General features: G+C 48.6%; 9 protein-coding genes across 9 annotated transcripts; 3 read left to right on the top strand and 6 right to left on the bottom strand.

The window, feature by feature from the left end:
• Positions 1 to 689: 689 nt before the first annotated feature.
• DFJ58DRAFT_657027 (uncharacterized protein) lies at positions 690 to 1,924 on the top strand (the record flags this gene model as incomplete). Its single annotated transcript, XM_041381951.1, has 2 exons — positions 690 to 1,603; positions 1,765 to 1,924. The coding sequence occupies 2 exons, from the start codon at positions 690 to 692 to the stop codon at positions 1,922 to 1,924; spliced, it is 1,074 nt and encodes a 357-aa protein (XP_041246298.1).
• Positions 1,925 to 2,916: 992 nt separating this feature from the next.
• On the top strand, positions 2,917 to 4,215 carry DFJ58DRAFT_657136 (uncharacterized protein; the record flags this gene model as incomplete). Its single annotated transcript, XM_041381957.1, has 5 exons — positions 2,917 to 3,051; positions 3,102 to 3,317; positions 3,365 to 3,488; positions 3,546 to 3,966; positions 4,014 to 4,215. The coding sequence occupies 5 exons, from the start codon at positions 2,917 to 2,919 to the stop codon at positions 4,213 to 4,215; spliced, it is 1,098 nt and encodes a 365-aa protein (XP_041246297.1).
• A 167-nt stretch (positions 4,216 to 4,382) lies between these two features.
• Positions 4,383 to 5,872, bottom strand: DFJ58DRAFT_839485 (uncharacterized protein; the record flags this gene model as incomplete). The annotated part of the gene is made up of 7 exons (XM_041392523.1): positions 4,383 to 4,614; positions 4,759 to 4,991; positions 5,045 to 5,046; positions 5,089 to 5,230; positions 5,279 to 5,477; positions 5,575 to 5,752; positions 5,842 to 5,872. The coding sequence occupies 7 exons, from the start codon at positions 5,870 to 5,872 to the stop codon at positions 4,383 to 4,385; spliced, it is 1,017 nt and encodes a 338-aa protein (XP_041246296.1).
• A 1,018-nt stretch (positions 5,873 to 6,890) lies between these two features.
• On the bottom strand, positions 6,891 to 8,313 carry DFJ58DRAFT_776206 (HotDog domain-containing protein). The gene is made up of 4 exons (XM_041389497.1): positions 7,736 to 8,313; positions 7,607 to 7,687; positions 7,458 to 7,558; positions 6,891 to 7,403 (listed from the first exon to the last, which is right to left on the bottom strand). The coding sequence occupies exons 1-4, from the start codon at positions 8,276 to 8,278 to the stop codon at positions 7,265 to 7,267; spliced, it is 864 nt and encodes a 287-aa protein (XP_041246295.1). The 5' UTR covers positions 8,279 to 8,313; the 3' UTR covers positions 6,891 to 7,264.
• A 306-nt stretch (positions 8,314 to 8,619) lies between these two features.
• DFJ58DRAFT_238948 (ribosomal protein L4) lies at positions 8,620 to 9,964 on the top strand. Its single transcript, XM_041379400.1, has 4 exons — positions 8,620 to 8,896; positions 8,947 to 9,209; positions 9,262 to 9,551; positions 9,609 to 9,964. Exons 1-4 carry the CDS (start codon positions 8,746 to 8,748, stop codon positions 9,739 to 9,741), a joined length of 837 nt encoding a protein of 278 aa, XP_041246294.1. The 5' UTR covers positions 8,620 to 8,745; the 3' UTR covers positions 9,742 to 9,964.
• A 236-nt stretch (positions 9,965 to 10,200) lies between these two features.
• On the bottom strand, positions 10,201 to 11,158 carry DFJ58DRAFT_725472 (translocation protein Sec62-domain-containing protein; the record flags this gene model as incomplete). The annotated part of the gene is made up of 3 exons (XM_041385241.1): positions 10,201 to 10,416; positions 10,472 to 10,950; positions 11,023 to 11,158. The coding sequence occupies 3 exons, from the start codon at positions 11,156 to 11,158 to the stop codon at positions 10,201 to 10,203; spliced, it is 831 nt and encodes a 276-aa protein (XP_041246293.1).
• Positions 11,159 to 13,016: 1,858 nt separating this feature from the next.
• On the bottom strand, positions 13,017 to 14,322 carry DFJ58DRAFT_700601 (uncharacterized protein; the record flags this gene model as incomplete). Its single annotated transcript, XM_041383580.1, has 6 exons — positions 14,280 to 14,322; positions 13,958 to 14,225; positions 13,858 to 13,898; positions 13,712 to 13,803; positions 13,587 to 13,661; positions 13,017 to 13,540 (listed from the first exon to the last, which is right to left on the bottom strand). The coding sequence occupies exons 2-6, from the start codon at positions 14,129 to 14,131 to the stop codon at positions 13,017 to 13,019; spliced, it is 906 nt and encodes a 301-aa protein (XP_041246292.1). The 5' UTR covers positions 14,132 to 14,225; positions 14,280 to 14,322.
• Positions 14,323 to 15,386: 1,064 nt separating this feature from the next.
• On the bottom strand, positions 15,387 to 16,195 carry DFJ58DRAFT_238837 (uncharacterized protein). Its single transcript, XM_041379399.1, has one exon. The coding sequence runs from the start codon at positions 15,947 to 15,949 to the stop codon at positions 15,542 to 15,544; it is 408 nt and encodes a 135-aa protein (XP_041246291.1). The 5' UTR covers positions 15,950 to 16,195; the 3' UTR covers positions 15,387 to 15,541.
• Positions 16,196 to 16,375: 180 nt separating this feature from the next.
• Positions 16,376 to 17,990, bottom strand: DFJ58DRAFT_657083 (uncharacterized protein; the record flags this gene model as incomplete). The annotated part of the gene is made up of 6 exons (XM_041381953.1): positions 16,376 to 16,513; positions 16,561 to 16,793; positions 16,851 to 16,936; positions 17,025 to 17,558; positions 17,611 to 17,727; positions 17,788 to 17,990. 6 exons carry the CDS (start codon positions 17,988 to 17,990, stop codon positions 16,376 to 16,378), a joined length of 1,311 nt encoding a protein of 436 aa, XP_041246290.1.
• Positions 17,991 to 18,006: the final 16 nt, after the last annotated feature.

The raw sequence follows: 18,006 nt of genomic DNA, 5'->3' as shown, positions 1-18,006 counted from the left end.
ATCACCGCCGAACCCAGAACCTCAGCCAGTCTGCTATTGCACAGAGAGGCCGTGCTAGAGGTCCAGCTCCCCCCCCCTGTTGTTCAATGCGGACGTGCGATGCCACGATTGCCTCGTGGGGTGGTATCAACTGCTCGTACCCGTGTTGGCACTTCAACTCATGTCTCCTCATCCCGAATGAGTGGTTCACGCGGTGCTATTCTTCCTGGTAATGCACAGGTATCGCCTTTAGGATCAGCTACATCGCACAGTGAAGAGTCCGATATTCAGAAAAATTTCACCCGTACACCGTCGCCCTTGTGAGTTGTGATATATGTATATACCTGTAGCATCATACTAACTTCAATTTTTTAAGCATGGATAGCTACGAACCTATGGAGATCGACACTGAATATCCCCAGCGAGAATCACCTACACCAACACTGCCTTCTCATGACCCCATACCATCGTCATCCCAACATCTTCAGCGCTCGACCTCATCGGAAGCCACACAATCTCCACCATCCAAATATCTTCGGGTTGCCCCTGAAGCCCACACTGCGCCACTCTTAGCGACACGTACTACACCTGTTCTACTTGCCAGCGGTCACCAGATCCCTCTTGCACAATCTCGTCCTACCCTTGTCCCTTGCCAAACTCAGTTACCTGCCGCAAAGCGCCCGCGGCAGAAGGCCAGCAGTACGCATGTGATGGTTCAACGTGAAGAAGATGAAGCGATCCGTGATGCCCTACAGTCCGAGTCCCAGCCTCCCCAAGAAGACTCTCTTGGGTTATATGATGACCCCGACGCAGGTGATGAGGTCCACCGTGACCCACTTCTCCATACAGAACAACACGATGAAGATTCGGATGCAGAGATCATCCCCGATGTACAGGTTGCCCCCTCCAACAGTCAGCATGCACCTGTGGATCAGGTGCAGATCACGCCAAGAAGCGAGTTCGAAGCGCCCCTCAATCCACGTCAGGTATATCAAGATGCTCATCCGGACTGGTTCGGACGTATCATTATCATCATGGTGGCTATTCTACATGCGAAGCATCATGTTTCTTTTCGTGCTTGTGCTCTGATTCTTCATTGTGTTACCACCATTCTCCTCTCTCTAGGCATTCTTCATCCCACGCAGCCTCTTCCTACAACTCTCAACACTGTTATCCACCACCTCGATCTCCATGACCGTTTTACTATTTATCCAGTCTGCGGTCATTGTCACCGTATTTTCCCTACAGATATACCCACTAATGCACTGTGTTCCGACTGTGATAGCCGGCTATTCAAACCAGTCTCCAATAGGCTCTTCCGGATGGTAACAGGCCGCAAAGCTCAGCGCCCTCCTCCAGTGTGTGCAGCGCCTATCCAGGTACCATCTTCCTTACTTGCGAATTTTCTTGCACATGGAGATAATGAGGCGGCATGTGAATCCTGGCGATCACGCACGGTTAAACCAGGGGAGCTTCATGATATCTCAGATGGTGAGGTATGGCGCACCATCCAGGGCCCAGATCAAGCACCCTTCTTTTCTGGGACGGAAACCTCACAGGAGCTTCGCATTGGTGTCACCATGAGCCTCGACTGGTATGTAATTACCCACACAGTATTCTCGATGTGACAACTGATTAAATTTTATTCCAAGGTTTGGACGTAAGACCAGCGTCTATGGGCCAAGCCATTCCTCTGGTGTCTTATCATTATGTGTTTCAAACCTTCCTAGAGCACTAAGGTGAGTTGCCACTAACTTTTTTCGTATCTTGTATTCATGTCTTTAGGTATCGTGCCGAGAACCTTTTGGTATCGTTCATGACACCTGGACCTACTGAACCAACCGGTGCTCAGCTCCAAAACTATCTGCGACTTGTTGTCGACGATTTGCTCCAGCTCTACGAGGAAGGTGTTGTCTATCATACCCCAGGGCACCCAGAAGGTTAGTCCTAACAGTGTTTGACCATTTGGCGCACTAACATATATTTTATAGGTCGAAGAGTTCGTGTTGTACTCCTAGGTGTTGTATGCGACCATCCAGCCATGTGTAAGATGTGTGGCTTTGCCGATCACAGTCACAAGAATTCTCCGTGCCCTAAGTGCAAGGTAACCCAGGATGAACTTTTCTCTGATGAGTCTCTACGTAATGGTACGTGCCTTTGATTTTACTGGTAGCTTACAGTTTTGAACTAACCATAAAATAGAATTTGATCCACGCGACGGTGAAGAACATCGACGTCAATCTTTTCAAGAGAAAGCCCTCAAAACACAAGGTGAACATAACACCTTCTTTGACGAACATGGTGTCCGTTGGACCGAACTTGCACGGCTCCCATATTTTAATCTTGTGCGACAGACAATCATTGATCCGATGCACAATTTATTACTTGGTGTGTCGTCATATTTACTTTAACAATGAACGGGCTAATATGGACCTTGCAGGAATTATTAAGACTCAGTGGTACACGCAATGGATCTTGACTCCGGCCCTTCGTGCCTCTACTCAGACAAGAACTCGCGAGCTTGATTTAATGCACACCTTTCTCAGTACATTCGAAGCCCCACTCTGGGCTGGAAAGCTGCCGCTTCGTGTTGGAGAGCCTGCAGGTGGGTCCTTGACGGCTGATGAATACAAGTTTGCTGCGACGACAGCCTGGCCCATCACTGTAAGTCGTTTTATTCTATATTTTATTCATTGTATTCATCCCACAATCCAGATACCTATCATTTGGGACATGTTCGTGGAAGAAGCAGAGTCGGATCAAAAAACTTCAATTAAATCATTTGCTAAACGTCAGAATCAGTTTATCAAGGACTACGAGGCTTGGAAGGCGCACCGAGAAGCACCACAAGGGTCTGCTGGTGCGAAACGAGGCCGTGGAAAGAAGCCTGCAAAAGATGACAAGGAACCAAAGCCGCCAAAGCCACCAAAGGTTCGCATGCAACGTGACGAACCAATCAACTTTCTGCGCCTTTCAACTGCTCTCAAGATCTTCTGTGGTAGCTCTATCAAGCTGGATATGCTCCCTCGTGCGGAGACACTGCTTCAAGAGTACTTGCTTGAGTACAAAAGGGTATGGTCTTGCTTTGAATGCACGTTTCAATCTTATTGTATACTAAACAGTTGTATGGTGTTGACGCCCTGAAACCGAACTTTCATTGGGCAGTTCATCTTAGGCAACAGATCCTTGACTATGGACCAGTCTACAACTTTTGGGCCTTTCTCTCCAAGCGTCTCAACAAAGTCCTCAAGAGTTCAAACTCGAACAACTGGACTGGGGGGCAGATTGAGATTTCGATGATGAGGGAGTTTGCACATGGTGCTCAGATAGATTCTCTGGTGATTTCTTTGCCCGTTATCATGCTTTCACTCACTAGGATTTTCAGGCTCGTGATGCGATAGCAAATGCTGAAAGTCCGATTGTCAAGATGCTTCTAGAACGCATGCTCGGTGATGGCCACAAGGCCTCTGGAACGATCCAGGATGCTGCTGCTGGGACAGGCTTTGACGGTACGTTTCATATCATCCATTTTCTTACAAACTCGCTGATTTTTGACTTCTCATTAGAATTGAGTCCATATTTGCATGTCCAACCTGGTCCATCGATACCAAACCCACAACGACTCAGCGATGCAGCTCGTGTTGCATTATATACTCACTATAACTCACAACAACCCCACAGCGTTCATTATGCACTTGAAGCAAATCCCCATCCAGGTTCATCTCAACTCAACGACTTTGCGTTGTACTATCAGTTCGCACTTCTAGATGGACGTAGGATCTCACCGTTGGCAAGAAGCACTCAAGAGTCTGCCGGATCATCTCTCGTCAAGGTCGCATACATGGATAAGTCATGGTACGGTGAAGTAATCAACATCTTCAGCCACATACAGTTGGGGATAGCGAACGGAACTCGGCTTCTCACTGAACTCAGGTGGATGATAGAGTTACCGCTGGTGCCTGTTGAAGATGATCCATGGAGCAAGTTGTATGTGTCTCGTTTGTGGTTCTATCCCTCCTACTCATTTTGTCAAGTCCCGAGCTCGATGTTATGTGTTTTAAACTAAATGAATACTGGAGCCCAGGCGAAGATGGAGCTCCCCCTACCGTTCTTCCATTTGATCAAATCACCAGCCAGATCGCTCGTGGAATCATCAAGACCAGTAATCCAGAATTGTGGATAACAACAACGCTTGACCGTGTACGTGCAAAATTTTCTCTATCATACAATGATTAATGACTCTTCTCTACTACTTAGCATCCTACTGTTTAGTTTCCGGCCCTCAAGAAAACATCATCCGTCCAACCACCCTTCCCTTTCTTGCTGGTCCAGCCCTCAAGAAAATATCATCCATGCAACCACCCTTCCTTTGTCCGGCCCTCAAGAAAACATCATCTGCGGAATCATCCTTCTCTTCCTCTAGTGTTGTCCTGGTCAACTTCATCATTTGGAGTGCCTTGATCATCCTGATGCTCCCTTTTTTTCGAACCAAAACCTTCTGGGTCCTCCCATGCACCCCATTCCTTGAGTAAGTCTTGATACTCTAGTCTATCTTTGTTGGCCTTGAGCCATTCCGTGTTGATGCCGAAGGTATAGGGAGTGAAATCGGGGATACGCTGTGATTGACGATCTGTGCTGGTGACTCGGATCATGTGGAAACGCTTCTTTTGCTTGGAGGTCAGCGACGCTCGCCAAAGATCATGCAGGGTATGAAAGATCTGACCAAGCTAATGATTTCTGTAAGCTTCTACTCATATTTGAGGACCGCATAACACTTACTTCGTCAGATCTCCAGGGACTCTTGTAACCTCCAGGAATGACAAGTTTTTGACTTGTGAGTTGGCAGGCATTCCCATTTTCTCCGCCATCCTTTGCTTCCAACCATCCTCCAACTCATCATCGTCTGGTCCAGATGCTTCATCCGACATATGATCTGCATGCACAAGGTCCACTGGATCAACACTGAATTTCTCAATGTAAGCCTGACGTGCTGTCATAAGCCAATCTGCTTTCTAATTCGTCATAGTAAGTCTTCATATTGATGAAAAATAGCTTTAACACTTACTTCTTTGCGACGTTAAGCACGTCTATTGTTTCGCTGGTTCACACCTTTGGCAGCTTTCTTCTCGGCGTCGTTCTGGGCCCGCCAGTCTTCTTTGAATCCATGGTACGTCTCCTTCGCAAATGTGAAAAGTGATTGCTTATTCCATTTTACCTTGCGATTCACAAGGCAGTCGCTGTTGGCCATGTTCTGCAAAAGGTGAAGTGGCAATTACATATCATGTTGCATATGACTTACCTGAAGGTCTTGCCAGACCAAACTTGCGACCTTGGCAAAGATCGTGCGGTTGTGGTCGTCGTTTACTGTTTTGGTGAACTCCGGCATGAGGTAACGTTCACCTGTCATTTCATTGATGCACTCTTCATCTGCTGATGCTGGCCAGCTTTTCCCTTCAGAAACATTGCAAACGTGACGGAATTTCATGGTGATCAAAACGCTAGATAAGATTGTTGAGTTTGCGCTATATTTGATGCTACTCAAAGCACTTGCCTTTAGCTCGCTTCGTGCCTCTTTGCCGATTGCAGATAGTTTACCTCCGACTTTGAGTCACATCCTCCGCATCATCGTCATATTCGCCAACACGCAGTTCGACATGACTTGCTCTGTCAGGTTCTGCAACAGCCCTTGCTCTTCGTCTCCTAGCTGACTTACCCCCCCTTGGCACAGTTGAACGACCACGTGCAGAGGTATGATTATTTCCCATTTCATGCTCTGCGCCGTCATTAGTGGAAGCTGGTGTTGTATGACGTGTGAGAGTCGAAGAGGCACGTCCTGAGCGCCATCGATCCCTGAATGCTGACCTTTCTCGACTTGTAGATGGGGATGAGTCATTGTGACGATGACTGGGAGACCTATGCCTTCGGCTCCGTCCACGATGATTACGAGGCGAGCGGGAACGCGAAAAAGACACACTCCGGTACCTGTGAGAAGCTCTGGTACCGCCCCGGTCACTTCTACGAGATTCCCGTGGTCTGGTACTTGTGGTAGCACTTGCTACAGGACTTAATGTGCCTTATGGTGAGTTCTGGATGCATATATGCACCTATATGCACTTACTTGTTGGTGTTTCCCCTTTGGTATGGATGAGGGGATGTGGGCCCATCACGATACACGTCATGAGCGCGACGCGGCGCTGGCGCTAGACCGCTGGTGAGTCCAGGATCAATATTTGGATCAGGCCTATTTGGCTGATTATTTCCGGTGTTAGCACAGACAGCTTGCTTAAGGTGGTCAGGCCAAGCATTCCACACATCGACGGGGATATTTTCTGGACGATGAACCATGGTTTACAAGAGTTACGAGAGTGCTAGGGGGTGGGCAAAGGAGGGGGAACGCGATGCTGGATGTAGTCGATATAATTGCCACGTGATGTAGATCACATATTGATAGATAATTTAAATTTGGTTATCCATCTACTTGAAGCTTGTATGTGCAATTAGACGAGAATTTGAGCCACCAGATTGAAGCCATTTTTTTACTCTAAGACAGATGGCCTAGTTGGAAGGTAGGATAGGTCACCTAGTTAGACGGTTGGTAGTTCATGTCCTCGAAACTACTCAGGCCTACTCATGTACTCAGTAGATGTTCTAATTTTGATGTATTTATATTGTCAAATATTAGCTAACTAGGTACAAAGTATATGGGGTCTTCACGTAGTGAATCCGCGGATGACAAGCGGAGGACTGCAGTGCTCAGCCTTTTGACATTTACCGCTGATTCATAGACCCATGTTTTCAGATTTCGCATCTGAAAGGCAGACATTTCCTGGCCCAGTTTTCCGAGTCAAAGTACTTACCTCGCTTGCTATATACTAGCTGGTTGTCATGCGGCCCAGATCAGTCTAGATCTCACCGTGATCGTCACTTTGCACACGCCTGTTGTTAACTGCTGTAGCGTTGCCATTAGCATCGGCAAGGTTCCTTCGAATTCCCAATGCCTGAATACACTGGCTTGTTGAAGGTAAATGTAGTAGAAATCTGTTGGAAGGAGCGCGGGTAGCTTGGGGCGGCATTTGGAAGACGTGACGCAGCTGTAACATGGCACTGATGGGGAACACGGACGGTGGAAGAGGCTATGGAAATTGTGCTTTGAGGAATGGAAGTGGGTTTGTCGCATCCCGAGCGATGGCTGCGGTAAGTTGCATCTAGGGTTGCAGCGAGGTAGTCTATGATACAGGTATCTCTAGCGGTATGCCATATAAATTAATAAATGGTATGAATTACTCTATGCCTTGGATGGGGGAGGCGGCATGCCCTCGCTGAGGAGCACGGGAGTTGATTTAGCAGGTTCGGGGTCGCCCATCATTTGTTGGACAGCTTTGCTCTTGAGCAGGTGAGCATATTTAGGTTGAACGAAAGTTGCGCTGTATAACGCAGGATGGGTAAGGAGAGCTAAGTTCGAAAGATCAGAGACTGACTGCGCTTCGACAAGTACGTTGCCTTTGAGGTCCTCTACTTTACCGATGACCTTGGATTTGCGACCTGCCTTGTCGACTAAACTGATTCGGACGACAATGAACTAGTATCTGGTCAAGCACGTAAGTATGTGAAATGAAGAGGTACTTGCCTGGTCTGCAAAGGTCGGGGCGCGATAATTTATGGACAAGTTGGCAGTGACGCCAATCTTTTCTGGTAAATTGGTAATCGCCTTTTACGATACATCAAGACATACTCAATGCTCGGGACAAAAACTCACGGTTCGCGCCAGACTCTCATCCAAAATAGTAGCCAGTAGCCCACCATGAATAATCCCATCATGGCCACACACGCCCCGACCTACATGCACGATGACAATAGCCTCATTCTCGTCCTTCCTGGCGCGTACGAGGGGTGGAAGCGCTAGTTTTCCGGGGCCGCGGAGTGCGCCTGCAGTGAGGCTGTTTACGCGGAGCTGCTCTGGGTAATTAACATAAGGACGGGTCTCGTACCACTCGTGGGCGTCGGGCTGAGCGCGGTGGGACGTGAGGAGTGGGAGGGTCTGTAGGGTTTGTTCGAGAGCTGCGGTGTATACGATTGATTGTGGGGAATCGGGATCGGGGGGTGCTGGGGCTGGCCGAGGGGAGATGAAAGTAATGTAAGGATGCGGGTAGACGGCGCCAAGGGCGTAACCAGTGACGGCGACGGAACCACCGAGGGCTAGTGTTCGGAGGTGACGGTATGGTGAACGGGCAGCGGGCGGGGGCCCGGTCGAGAAACCTCGTGCATTTGTGAGGATGCGTCTCAAAATATTAGAAGACATATTATATGCGGTCCCGTTACTGACGACTGCTTGAGTCAGTCAGTGCCGGGCGGTGCCGAAGCGGAGTATAAACGTTCAAATACCCAACTTTGACATACAGAAATCGACTATCGACGACTTTAACCTCAAGACCTACTCCTCAAGACCATCAAAAATGGTGAGTTACCAGCAAGCGTCGTTTTCTGCGTGCATCGGAGCACCCTAGCACTGTTCAATCCATGCTCTCTATCCCTCAACGCAATGGATGGCAAGTCCTTCATCCAGATAACATCATGGGACATCATTCTCATATTCATGTAGAATCGGTTCAGCACAAATCTTGATCCTTGTTATCAAGTCAAGTGGAGTCGTCACGTACGATGATGATACTTTATATTGCTGGGCTTGTTGGATGCATAGTAATCCACGAGCGCTAGAGCTCCGAGACATGCAGCTTACGTTGCTGGCACTTTTGTGCTCTGCTTCGCATGCTAATTCATTCTCGTCTCAATGACCAGCCCCCCAAAGCCAAGGCCGGTTCTCGCAAGAAGCCCGCACCCGCACCAGGCGCTGCTGGCAAATCCGCAAAAATCACAAAAAACCCTCTCTTCGAGGCCAAGCCCAAGAACTTTGGCATTGGTTCGCTTCATCTCTGTTTGGCGAAATCATCAACTGATAGATTTTATTAGGTCAACACATTCGTCCTAAGACTGATCTCACTCGCTTCGTCAAGTGGCCCGAGTACATCCGCCTTCAACGCCAGAAGGTCATCCTTTCTCAGCGCTTGAAGGTTCCTCCCGCTATTGCCCAGTTCTCCCACACTCTGGACAAGAATACTGCTTCACAGCTTTTCAAGCTCCTCAACAAGTACCGCCCAGAGAGCAAGGTCGAGAAGAAGGAGCGTCTCGAGGCTCTAGCAAAAGCTGCCACTGAAGGAAAGGAGCCTGTCAAGGTTTGTATTCGCCACATCGTGAACGCAGGTTATTGATTTAGATGATCTACAGGACAAGAAGCCTCTTTTTGTCAAGTACGGTTTGAACCACTGTGTCGCCCTCATCGAGGCAAAGAAGGCGTCCCTCGTCGTCATTGCCCATGACGTCGACCCCATTGAGTTGGTCGTCTTCCTCCCCGCTCTTTGCCGCAAGATGGGTGTTCCCTATGTCATCGTCAAGGGCAAAGCCCGTCTCGGCACCGTCGTCCACAAGAAGACCGCCGCCGTCCTTACTCTCCAAGATGTCAACAGCGAGGATCAGCGCGAGCTTGCAAACCTAGTCAGCGCCGCCAAGGCCAACTTGTGAGTTTTTTTATTTTCATATCATATCTACGCTTCGATGCTAATGCAAATTTATAGCGCTGACAAGTACGAGGAGCAGCGCCGTCACTGGGGTGGCGGTCTCCGTGGAAACAAGTCCACTCAAATGATGCGCAAGCGCGCAAAGGCTGCTGGTCAGGACTCCAAGGCTGCTGCTCTTGGCAAGCTGTAAGTTTTGTGCTAGTTCGTGATCATACCACCGGTCTTGGTCCTTGTCGTTCATCGTCATTATGTCATGCCTATTATATGAGTATGGTATGCATCGTACTACGCATGGGTTATCCCAAGTTACTACTGTGTGGAGGCCAGGGCATATCATGCCAGATTGTATACTCTGATGAATGTTGCGCCATCAGCTATAACATGATAACTGCATGTTGTATTCGAGTCGTTTGAGAGTATGTTTCCAAATGTCCAAACCCATACGGGAGTCTAGATGGTTGATGCATCGATGTTGAGTAATGGCTGTGACTGCATCCAAAGAGCTGCCAGTACTAGTAGGGGTGAATTATGCATGGGGACAGGGAATGAGTGTGAGAAGTACGCAGTCTAGACAAAACTCCTGATGAATGTAATGGAAATTTAAGCCTTGATCCCCATCTGCTCCACTGAAAGTCATGCAACGATCCTGTTATGAATCCACATCTGGAACCTCCTCGACTCGTGCTGAGCGACTCCCTGGACGCGATTGCTCTGGGGACTCATCACCAACCTCCTCAATAAAAGCCCCACCATTATTAGCAAGCTGCTCTTCAGGACTCGCACCAGAGGGAGCCTTTGCCTTCTTCTTCTTCCCAGCTTTCTTCTTTGGAACATCCCACTCCCAAAACGGAACAAACGACTCGATCTACACCCAACGCCTAAGAACCAAAAATACAAAACACAAAAATATCAGGACTCACAACACCAACGTCTGCGAATAATTGAGGGAAGATCCAAATTCCAGGGCTTGCTATGACTACGGTGATTATGTAGAATATCAACCGTATGATCGCGAGCCCAAAGAATGCACCGAGTAAACCCAACATGGCAATACTCAGGTACCACACACCCAAACGCATCACCGGGGGCCACAACGGGAACATGACGGCAGCAAGCATAAGCGCGACCATCAAGAGTCCGCCAGCATACGTAGTCCATTGAGAACCTTCGTAGAGCCACACAAAGTACGCGTCCTGGGCAAATTGTTGTTGCGGAACGACAGTGACGTGGCGCGGGGATATGGATGAGCCTGTGGGTGCGCCGCGATCTACACGGAGGTAGAAAGCGTACTGTATGGATAATTGGAGGAGGGCCTCGGCTTCGGCTTCCGTGGTGATTTTGGGTACGTTTTTTACTTTTGCATAGGCGGGCGAGAGGAGGGCTTTCACTGCAGATTTGCCTAGTAGTGGTGGTGATGATGATGGTCAAGGTTAGAGCGGCGGCACAAAAAAAAACCAAAGCAATAAGATACCTTTGAAGTAATCGACGCGCTTTCCATTCAACGCGCCGACACGTATTTTCATGCCAGATTTACTGCTACGAAGGAATTGGACGACATTGCGGGTTTCTGGAGGCGCTTTGGCCTGCGTGTCATCCTTCGAAGCCATTTGAGACGGATGACAGCTAAAAATTCAGTCTGGTAGGGACTTTGATGCCTGGGATTGAGGTAGGCGTAGGTGACCGTAGTATGCGAATAGATGAGTGAGTCTAACAAAGGACAGGTGTGATTATGTCAGCAACGAAGTCAGTCAAAAATTTGGGTTGACGAGACTCAGCATCAACTCAACAGACCTCCGCCGTGAGTTCTTCTGGACTTGTCCCTGCATTTGCTTTCAACTCGAGTTACTCGACGAATTGGAAAATACAGCGCGTCGACATCCCCGCAGCGTTCAATCTCCCAGCATTACTACATCGACCGGTGCAGCATTAATTTGGGTACTACCTAGTGACTTACAGTGCGATGTGCTATGGTCAAGTTGATCTTCGCGGGGTTGCGTGACCCAACTTTACCATAGTATCGTAACCTGTGGGAGTTTCCTTAGCCCACGAAGTCATATTTTCCTTTATAACGGCGCTTTCATGAACACTCCTTGTCTTAGACTCGGAAGTTCAGCCTCAAATTTTCCTGTGACATCCATATCGCAATGGTATGGGTTACTACTCGCAAAGCTGGAAGACTGGATTCAACAGGTATATTATACTTTAATCAGCGGCCGTGTTGCTCATCTTTCACCAGAAGTGAGTCCCCTCTAAATCCCCCACTTAGTACAGTAATTTCGATAAGGTTCGATGGTTGCTGCGTTGCATCCAGGAATACTATCGAATTGCAAGTGACCAAGTCGTCTCAGGCTGGTGTCAGATAACAGAAACTGATTACACGTAGCCTCACCACTGGCATGCGAATTTCATTAATAGCGGCACAAACGCCATGATGCTTGCCGTCTGTCATCTTTCTAACAGCGTTGTACTTTCATTGAACGACCCTCCAGATATTCCTAGTCATTACAAAATCGAAACGGATACTTGCAGAAGTGTTTCTTCTTCGTAGGCCTACAGTAAGGATGGTGTTCTTCACAAGGTAAATTCTCAGATCCAATAGATGCTTAGCCTTAGACAGTCGGATCTTCACCTGACTAGAACAGATTACGAGACTTCTGTACATCTTAGGCTAATGCCGTGGTTTCCACTAGTGGCAAGAGGATCACAGCCTGATCGCAGACCAGAACAATGAGAATGGGCGTCCGCAGCACCGTGCGTCTCCTGCCTTAACATTGCCTCCACCTTGGCCATCCCCTTTGGGAACACTTGACCATCTCACATGGCAGTCCGGTGAAGTACCATATCGACCACTTCAGTTTAGCCAGTGCACCTGAAAATTTTGACGTGATGTACCGTTCTCGCTCTGACAAAGACATCGAAGCAGTGAGGAGTCGTACAGCAATCCAGGATGTATCAGATTATTCAGGTAGTGCAAATAATTTATCCACTCATATTCAGTGGACGTTCTAAAGTTTTCTGGTGCACGTTCTAGCTAAAAGTGGCTCATCTGCATGACAGAATTGGTAAAATATTGGCGCTACAGCCCACTAGTTGTGTTCGCTACAGGACGACAGATCTTGCCAAGACTGTACATGGTCATCAAACCTGCTGGCGTTTGTGAGACGAGTCGGGGACTGGCGCGCTGAGGGCCGCTACGATGTTGTAAGATGCTCCGTCAGGGTACCTTCATCAAGTAACTTATGTACATACCACTCCCTGGTGACCCACAGTTCTCTACAGTCCTCCGCACGAGTGATCTAAGCATACTTGCATGATCATTACCGGTATAGTTTCGTCACCAGGCGATAAATGTCAAACTGTCCTCGCTCAGGGATATTGCCTCCAGACACCTGATCGGATCATCTATGAATTCTATTTCACAGCCTAGTCTAGACTCTATCAATGGGGATGGAGGAAAAAACATGCTCACAGTCTGGTCACGGACCAGTACAATAACGGGTAACGTTCGTCGCCTCCCTCACCTGCGGATACTTCCTTGAGCTGTGCATCCACCTTGACCGTCCCCTTCTCAAATACTTCGCCATCCCACATGGCAGTCCAGCTCTCGGCGCTGTGGGCGAACATGTCAGCCTCAACGCCCCTATATACTTGATTCATGACACCCTTCTCTTGAGCACCCGTGTGCGCTCCGAGAATGATGGAGCCTGGCTCAGCAGAGAGTAGACCAGCGAGAGCACGGGCCAGGTGCAGCTGCTTATCTTCTTTGAACAAGTGGAAGAATGATGTTGTGTGAATTACGGAAACACATCCGCGTAACGGATTCAACGAAGTGAGGTTGCTGAGGTTGGGGGTTGGAACTCCTACTGTCTCCTTGGACGCAGGCGGAGCCACAGCGAGGATTTCAGGGTTGAAAGCATCCCCGCCTACGAAGTGAGCTGGAAAGGTCTCCGGAGTCGACTTGAAGAGTTCATGCCCCAGATCCCAGAGTTCTGAACTACTTCGTTAGTCAGGTACGAGGTTTTATGCTATGCTCACCTTGACGAAGGTCAGTTCCAATTGCCCGAGCTGCAGGAAACCCATCAAGAATCACTTCCCTGATGTCGTTGCCAACTATAAAACGTCCATCGGCATCTTATGGAAATGATGGAGGGGGCACATACAGCCGCAGCCGACGTCAAGGAAAATTGGGTTCTTCCGTTCACGTCCGATCCGCACAACTTGCTGATAAGCAGGTAGCACCGACAGCCTGCGTCTGAAGAGTTCGATGTTTGTGTATTAGCTCGGCACAAACTTACAAACAAGGTACCTGATAAAAAGGAAAAGATAGATGAACGCGTAAGGGGCAACCTAGCCGTGAACAAGTAAGTTTCGCTACGGCAGAACGATGTGTTCAAGGGTCTAGACACCTTGTACGCTTCTGCTTGAACATCCAATATATGCTGCTTCAGAGCTTCATCATCTTCAATTCCAGTCAGCTCCTTGTAAAATGTAGCGTCTTCGGGGTGCAAGTTATAAAGACTTTGGTCAAGAAGAGGGAAAGTGCGCTGAACCTCGATCCTTGGAGGTTCTCTGTTCGTCATGTCGCGTTCTTTGTTGGCACCAGGATCCAAGAAGTTGGAGGATTCTTTGGCGACGTGACTGTACTTAAACCCCAGAAAAGTTGGCTGCGCAATACTAATTAGTGCAAAACTAGGACTACTTGCTAGAGCAATCAATTACCAAACGTACTAGTGGTCAATAACACTGCCCGAAGAACCAACGGTTAGTTAACCTCCTACTCATAGGGGATCTTGAAGCTGCCAATATGGACATCAACATTAGCGTAACGCCCGCGGCGACCATGCGAATCACCGCGAGACGCTTGCGATCTTTAGTATTGCAATCAGAGACTCTTATGATAGGTCCTTGGCAACCTACTTTAAGTTAGTAACGCATGAACTTACAGGAACGTACATAACGAAATGCTTTCAATGATTCGCTCTACCCAGATTCTGGCCTAGCTCGTGCACTCTCATGCACTAGTGTGGTGTTGAAGTTGGAAAGTCAAGTATCTAGTGTTCTTTCTCTGAATAAGATCGAACGCTTACTTCACCAAGTGACAGGCTATTAGAAACTAAAATTGGCAAGGCCGGTGACCACCATGCTAACCATTAAGTTTCAGTTGGTGCACGTATACACGAACGATATGGTGGTCAGCAGGTGCCAGAGGTCAGAGTCAGACCGCAGTGGCACTAAAAAAAGTCAATTTATCTGATATCGCCTGGCTCGATCTTGCAAGGGCATCTCAGAATTCCATATCACAGTCTGATCACAGACTATCACGATACATCCTTCGTACGTATCTATTTTACATACGCATTCACCTTATCATACACGTTCCATTCACGTTAACGTTCACGTTTCGTTCTGCGTTTCAACGATCCTTTGATATTCAGCGCTCACAATATTCCCTTCCCTCAGTCTTTCCAACTAAGACTGAGGTGAGCTACTTACTATGACTCCTCGGCATACTTAGTGCTAACGACACATAGTTTTCTCTTCCTCGTTTCTAGTCCGAGCCTCTCGATTCGTCAGACAGACCAGGGTAGGTTTCATCATTTCCCACACGAACGGGCATCGCCTCAACTCTGCCTCCACCTTGACTGTCCCCTTCGCGAAATTTCGCCATCCCACATGGCAGCCCAGCTTTCGGCACTGTGGGCAAACATGTCAACCTCGAGGCCCCTGACTACTTAATTTATCGGACACCCTTCTCCCGGGCATGCGTGTGCTCCCCTACGATATTGTAAGATGCTCCTTCAGGGCGCCTTGCTAATCAAGTAACTTACAAACATACCACTCCCCGGTGACCCACAGTTCTCCATAGGGCTCTACCTGAGTGATCTAAACATGCTTGCATGATCATTACCTGTTATTAGTTTCGTCACCAGGCGGCAAACGTCAAACTGTTCTCGCTCAGGGATACTGCCTAAACGGATCACCCGAGAACTCTACTTCAGTCTGGTCACAGACCAGAACAATACCGGGTAACGTTCATCGCCTCCCACACCTTCAATCTCCCTGAACTGTGCATCCACCTTGACCGTCCCCTTTTCAAATGTTTCGCCATCCCACATGGCAGTCCAGCTCTCGGCGCTGTGAGAAAACATGTCAATCTCGATGCCCTTATATGCTTGATTCACGACACCCTTCTTCTGAGCACCCGTGTGCGCTCCGAGAATGATGGAGCCTGGCTCAGCGGAGAGTAGACCAGCGAGAGCACGGGCCATGTGCAGCTGCTTATCTTCTTTGAACAGGTGGAAGAATGCGGTTGCGTGAATTGCGGAAACACATCCGCGTAACGGATTCAACGAAGTGAGGTTGCTGAGGTTGGGAGTTGAAACTCCTACTGTCTGCATGGAGGCAGGTGGTGCCACAGCGAGGATTTCAGGGTTGAAAGCGTCCCCGCCTACGAAGTGAGCTGAAAAGGTCTCCGGAGCCGACTTGAAGAGTTCATGCCCCAGATTGAAGTTTCCCGAATATCGACGTGACTTGCATTCGCATACCCTCGCAGTGATTGTCGGTTTCTCTGGTCATGCAGTGACACCATCCAAGTCGAATATGATTATCATGAGTGAGCATCACCTGTGTCTTCCTGTATTACTAGGAAGCATGCTTCAGTAGGAGACTTGGGACCTGACCCGGAGTGTGATTTGCCGAGGCTGACTCAGACTTGGTTGTCGCCACCTATCTCTAGCGCGTGTAAAGTTTGGTGGTAATGTCTGCTAAGATCTGACAACGTTCAGAAACATGTTCCTAATAGAAACATAGCATAAGTACTTCCTTCAACCCACCTTCTTCATTTTCTCAACCCTCCGTAGTGCTTCTTGCGCTTCAACAACGCCCTCCCTAATGCCCACCTTGCTACATTGCTCGGCGCTCTTCTCGAACAGCTCTTTTGCACCATCCAAGTCGGATGACATCTGCAAGAATAATGAATAAGCATTTTTGATGGTTGAAAAGAACTTACTTCTCTAAAGCTCCCCAAATTGAAGAGCACCACGCCGAGCGCCTGTTCACAAACTTCCCTTCCGTCATCAGCGGGCTGTCCCCATCCGAACCATTGTGAGCTTCTTGGCTGCGCTTGTGCTCGCTCAATAATTCCCAAGGCTTGACGCGCCCACGCCTCAGCTTGCCCACGTACTTCCGGTGTGGGAGGACGACGCATTATCAATTCAGAAAGATTATTCATGAGTTGAGCGGCTTGTTGGTGGTCTGTGCATGAGAGAAAGTGGAACCAGCCGCAGTACTATTGCTCACCTCGACATCGGTCTTCAATGGATACGTTATTCGCTTTGGGTGGTAAGAGTAAGGAGATCGCCTGAAGGTACAGTGGCATCGCATACCTGTCAGTAGAAGCGTTAGTTTTCAATGAAAGGCCGATGTTAACATGGGAAGGATATCCACATCCCTAACTGGACGAGTGCTACTCACTCGATTCTACCTTTCTTCGCATAAAGGGCACCAAGAGCCTCCAGTGGAGCACCAAGATCTGTCTTTGATATCCATGACGGAAGTTCGAGATCTTCGAGTGCACTAGACCCTGAATTTTCGTGCGCTTTTGTGTTCGCATCTGAGTTGGCGTTTGTCATCCCAAGTCCAGATAGCCTCAAAACCTCCTCTACAGCCCATATAAGCCATTTCTCCTCCTCAATCAGGTCCCGCTCACTTGCCAATTGGCCCAATTTATACGCAAGAGCCACGCGTCGAAGGCGTTCCTCGTTGCTCAATGTGTAGCTTGACCATCCAGGCGCTCCTTCTACTACAGCACTCGACGTCTTCTCTGCGTCTGGCAAGGGAGAATGTTGTTCGCTCGGACCGGCACCTAGCTCCCAAACAATATGCAGGGCCTCTCGGGAGCGACGATCTGAAGCGACTTCGGAAAGGAGAGAGGCTATGCCTGATAGCTTTAGATACGGATCTGGCGCGAATGTCTGATATGGAAGAGACAGTGCTGTTTGGAATGCGCTAAAATAAAGGGTCAGGACTCCATAGATATAAGGAATGCAGCAATACAGACCGGGTGATGTATCTCTCGCTCAGAGATAAATCTCCTTGGTTCCTCGCTTTTATTCCTGCGCGGAGGTCTCCGCGAACCTGCTCCGGCCAGAGGGTAAAGGATGTGTAGAACTCGTATCTTTAGAGAGCAACTTGAAGATTATTACGGTTGAACGAAAAGTTCGAGGGCAGGACTCACAGTCCAAGACCGGTCGCTCCAATCCCAAGTGCTAGTAACGCTGCGAAAAGTTTGGAAACGCGTACCCCGCCGATTGTACTTTGTGGGGGTGCAGCTGAAGAGAAACCCCTACATGCCACTGGACGGGTAACAACTTGGCGCCACACTGGTCGAGAGTTGAGACGTCGAACTAGTCTACATTGGCCATCCCTAATTGCGGACATTGTGGTTGATTTTTGA

Source organism: Suillus subalutaceus, assembly GCF_016647625.1.
Source record: "Suillus subalutaceus strain FC151 chromosome Unknown DFJ58scaffold_27, whole genome shotgun sequence".
Lineage (NCBI taxonomy): Eukaryota > Fungi > Basidiomycota > Agaricomycetes > Boletales > Suillaceae > Suillus > Suillus subalutaceus.
Note: the sequence above shows the minus strand (reverse complement) of the source record. Positions and strands in the feature narration are given on the sequence as shown.

Coding starts and splice junctions, on each gene's coding strand:
- DFJ58DRAFT_238948 (XM_041379400.1), top strand. CDS start 8,746: ATGCTAATTCATTCTCGTCTCAATGACCAGCCCCCCAAAGCCAAGGCC. Junction 8,897..8,946: donor GCCCAAGAACTTTGGCATTG/GTTCGCTTCATC, acceptor AGATTTTATTAG/GTCAACACATTCGTCCTAAG. Junction 9,552..9,608: donor AGCGCCGCCAAGGCCAACTT/GTGAGTTTTTTT, acceptor GCAAATTTATAG/CGCTGACAAGTACGAGGAGC.
- DFJ58DRAFT_776206 (XM_041389497.1), bottom strand. CDS start 8,278: ATGTCTTCTAATATTTTGAGACGCATCCTCACAAATGCACGAGGTTTC. Junction 7,688..7,735: donor ATGAGAGTCTGGCGCGAACC/GTGAGTTTTTGT, acceptor GTATCGTAAAAG/GCGATTACCAATTTACCAGA. Junction 7,559..7,606: donor CCCCGACCTTTGCAGACCAG/GCAAGTACCTCT, acceptor ACCAGATACTAG/TTCATTGTCGTCCGAATCAG.
- DFJ58DRAFT_238837 (XM_041379399.1), bottom strand. CDS start 15,949: ATGCAGACAGTAGGAGTTTCAACTCCCAACCTCAGCAACCTCACTTCG.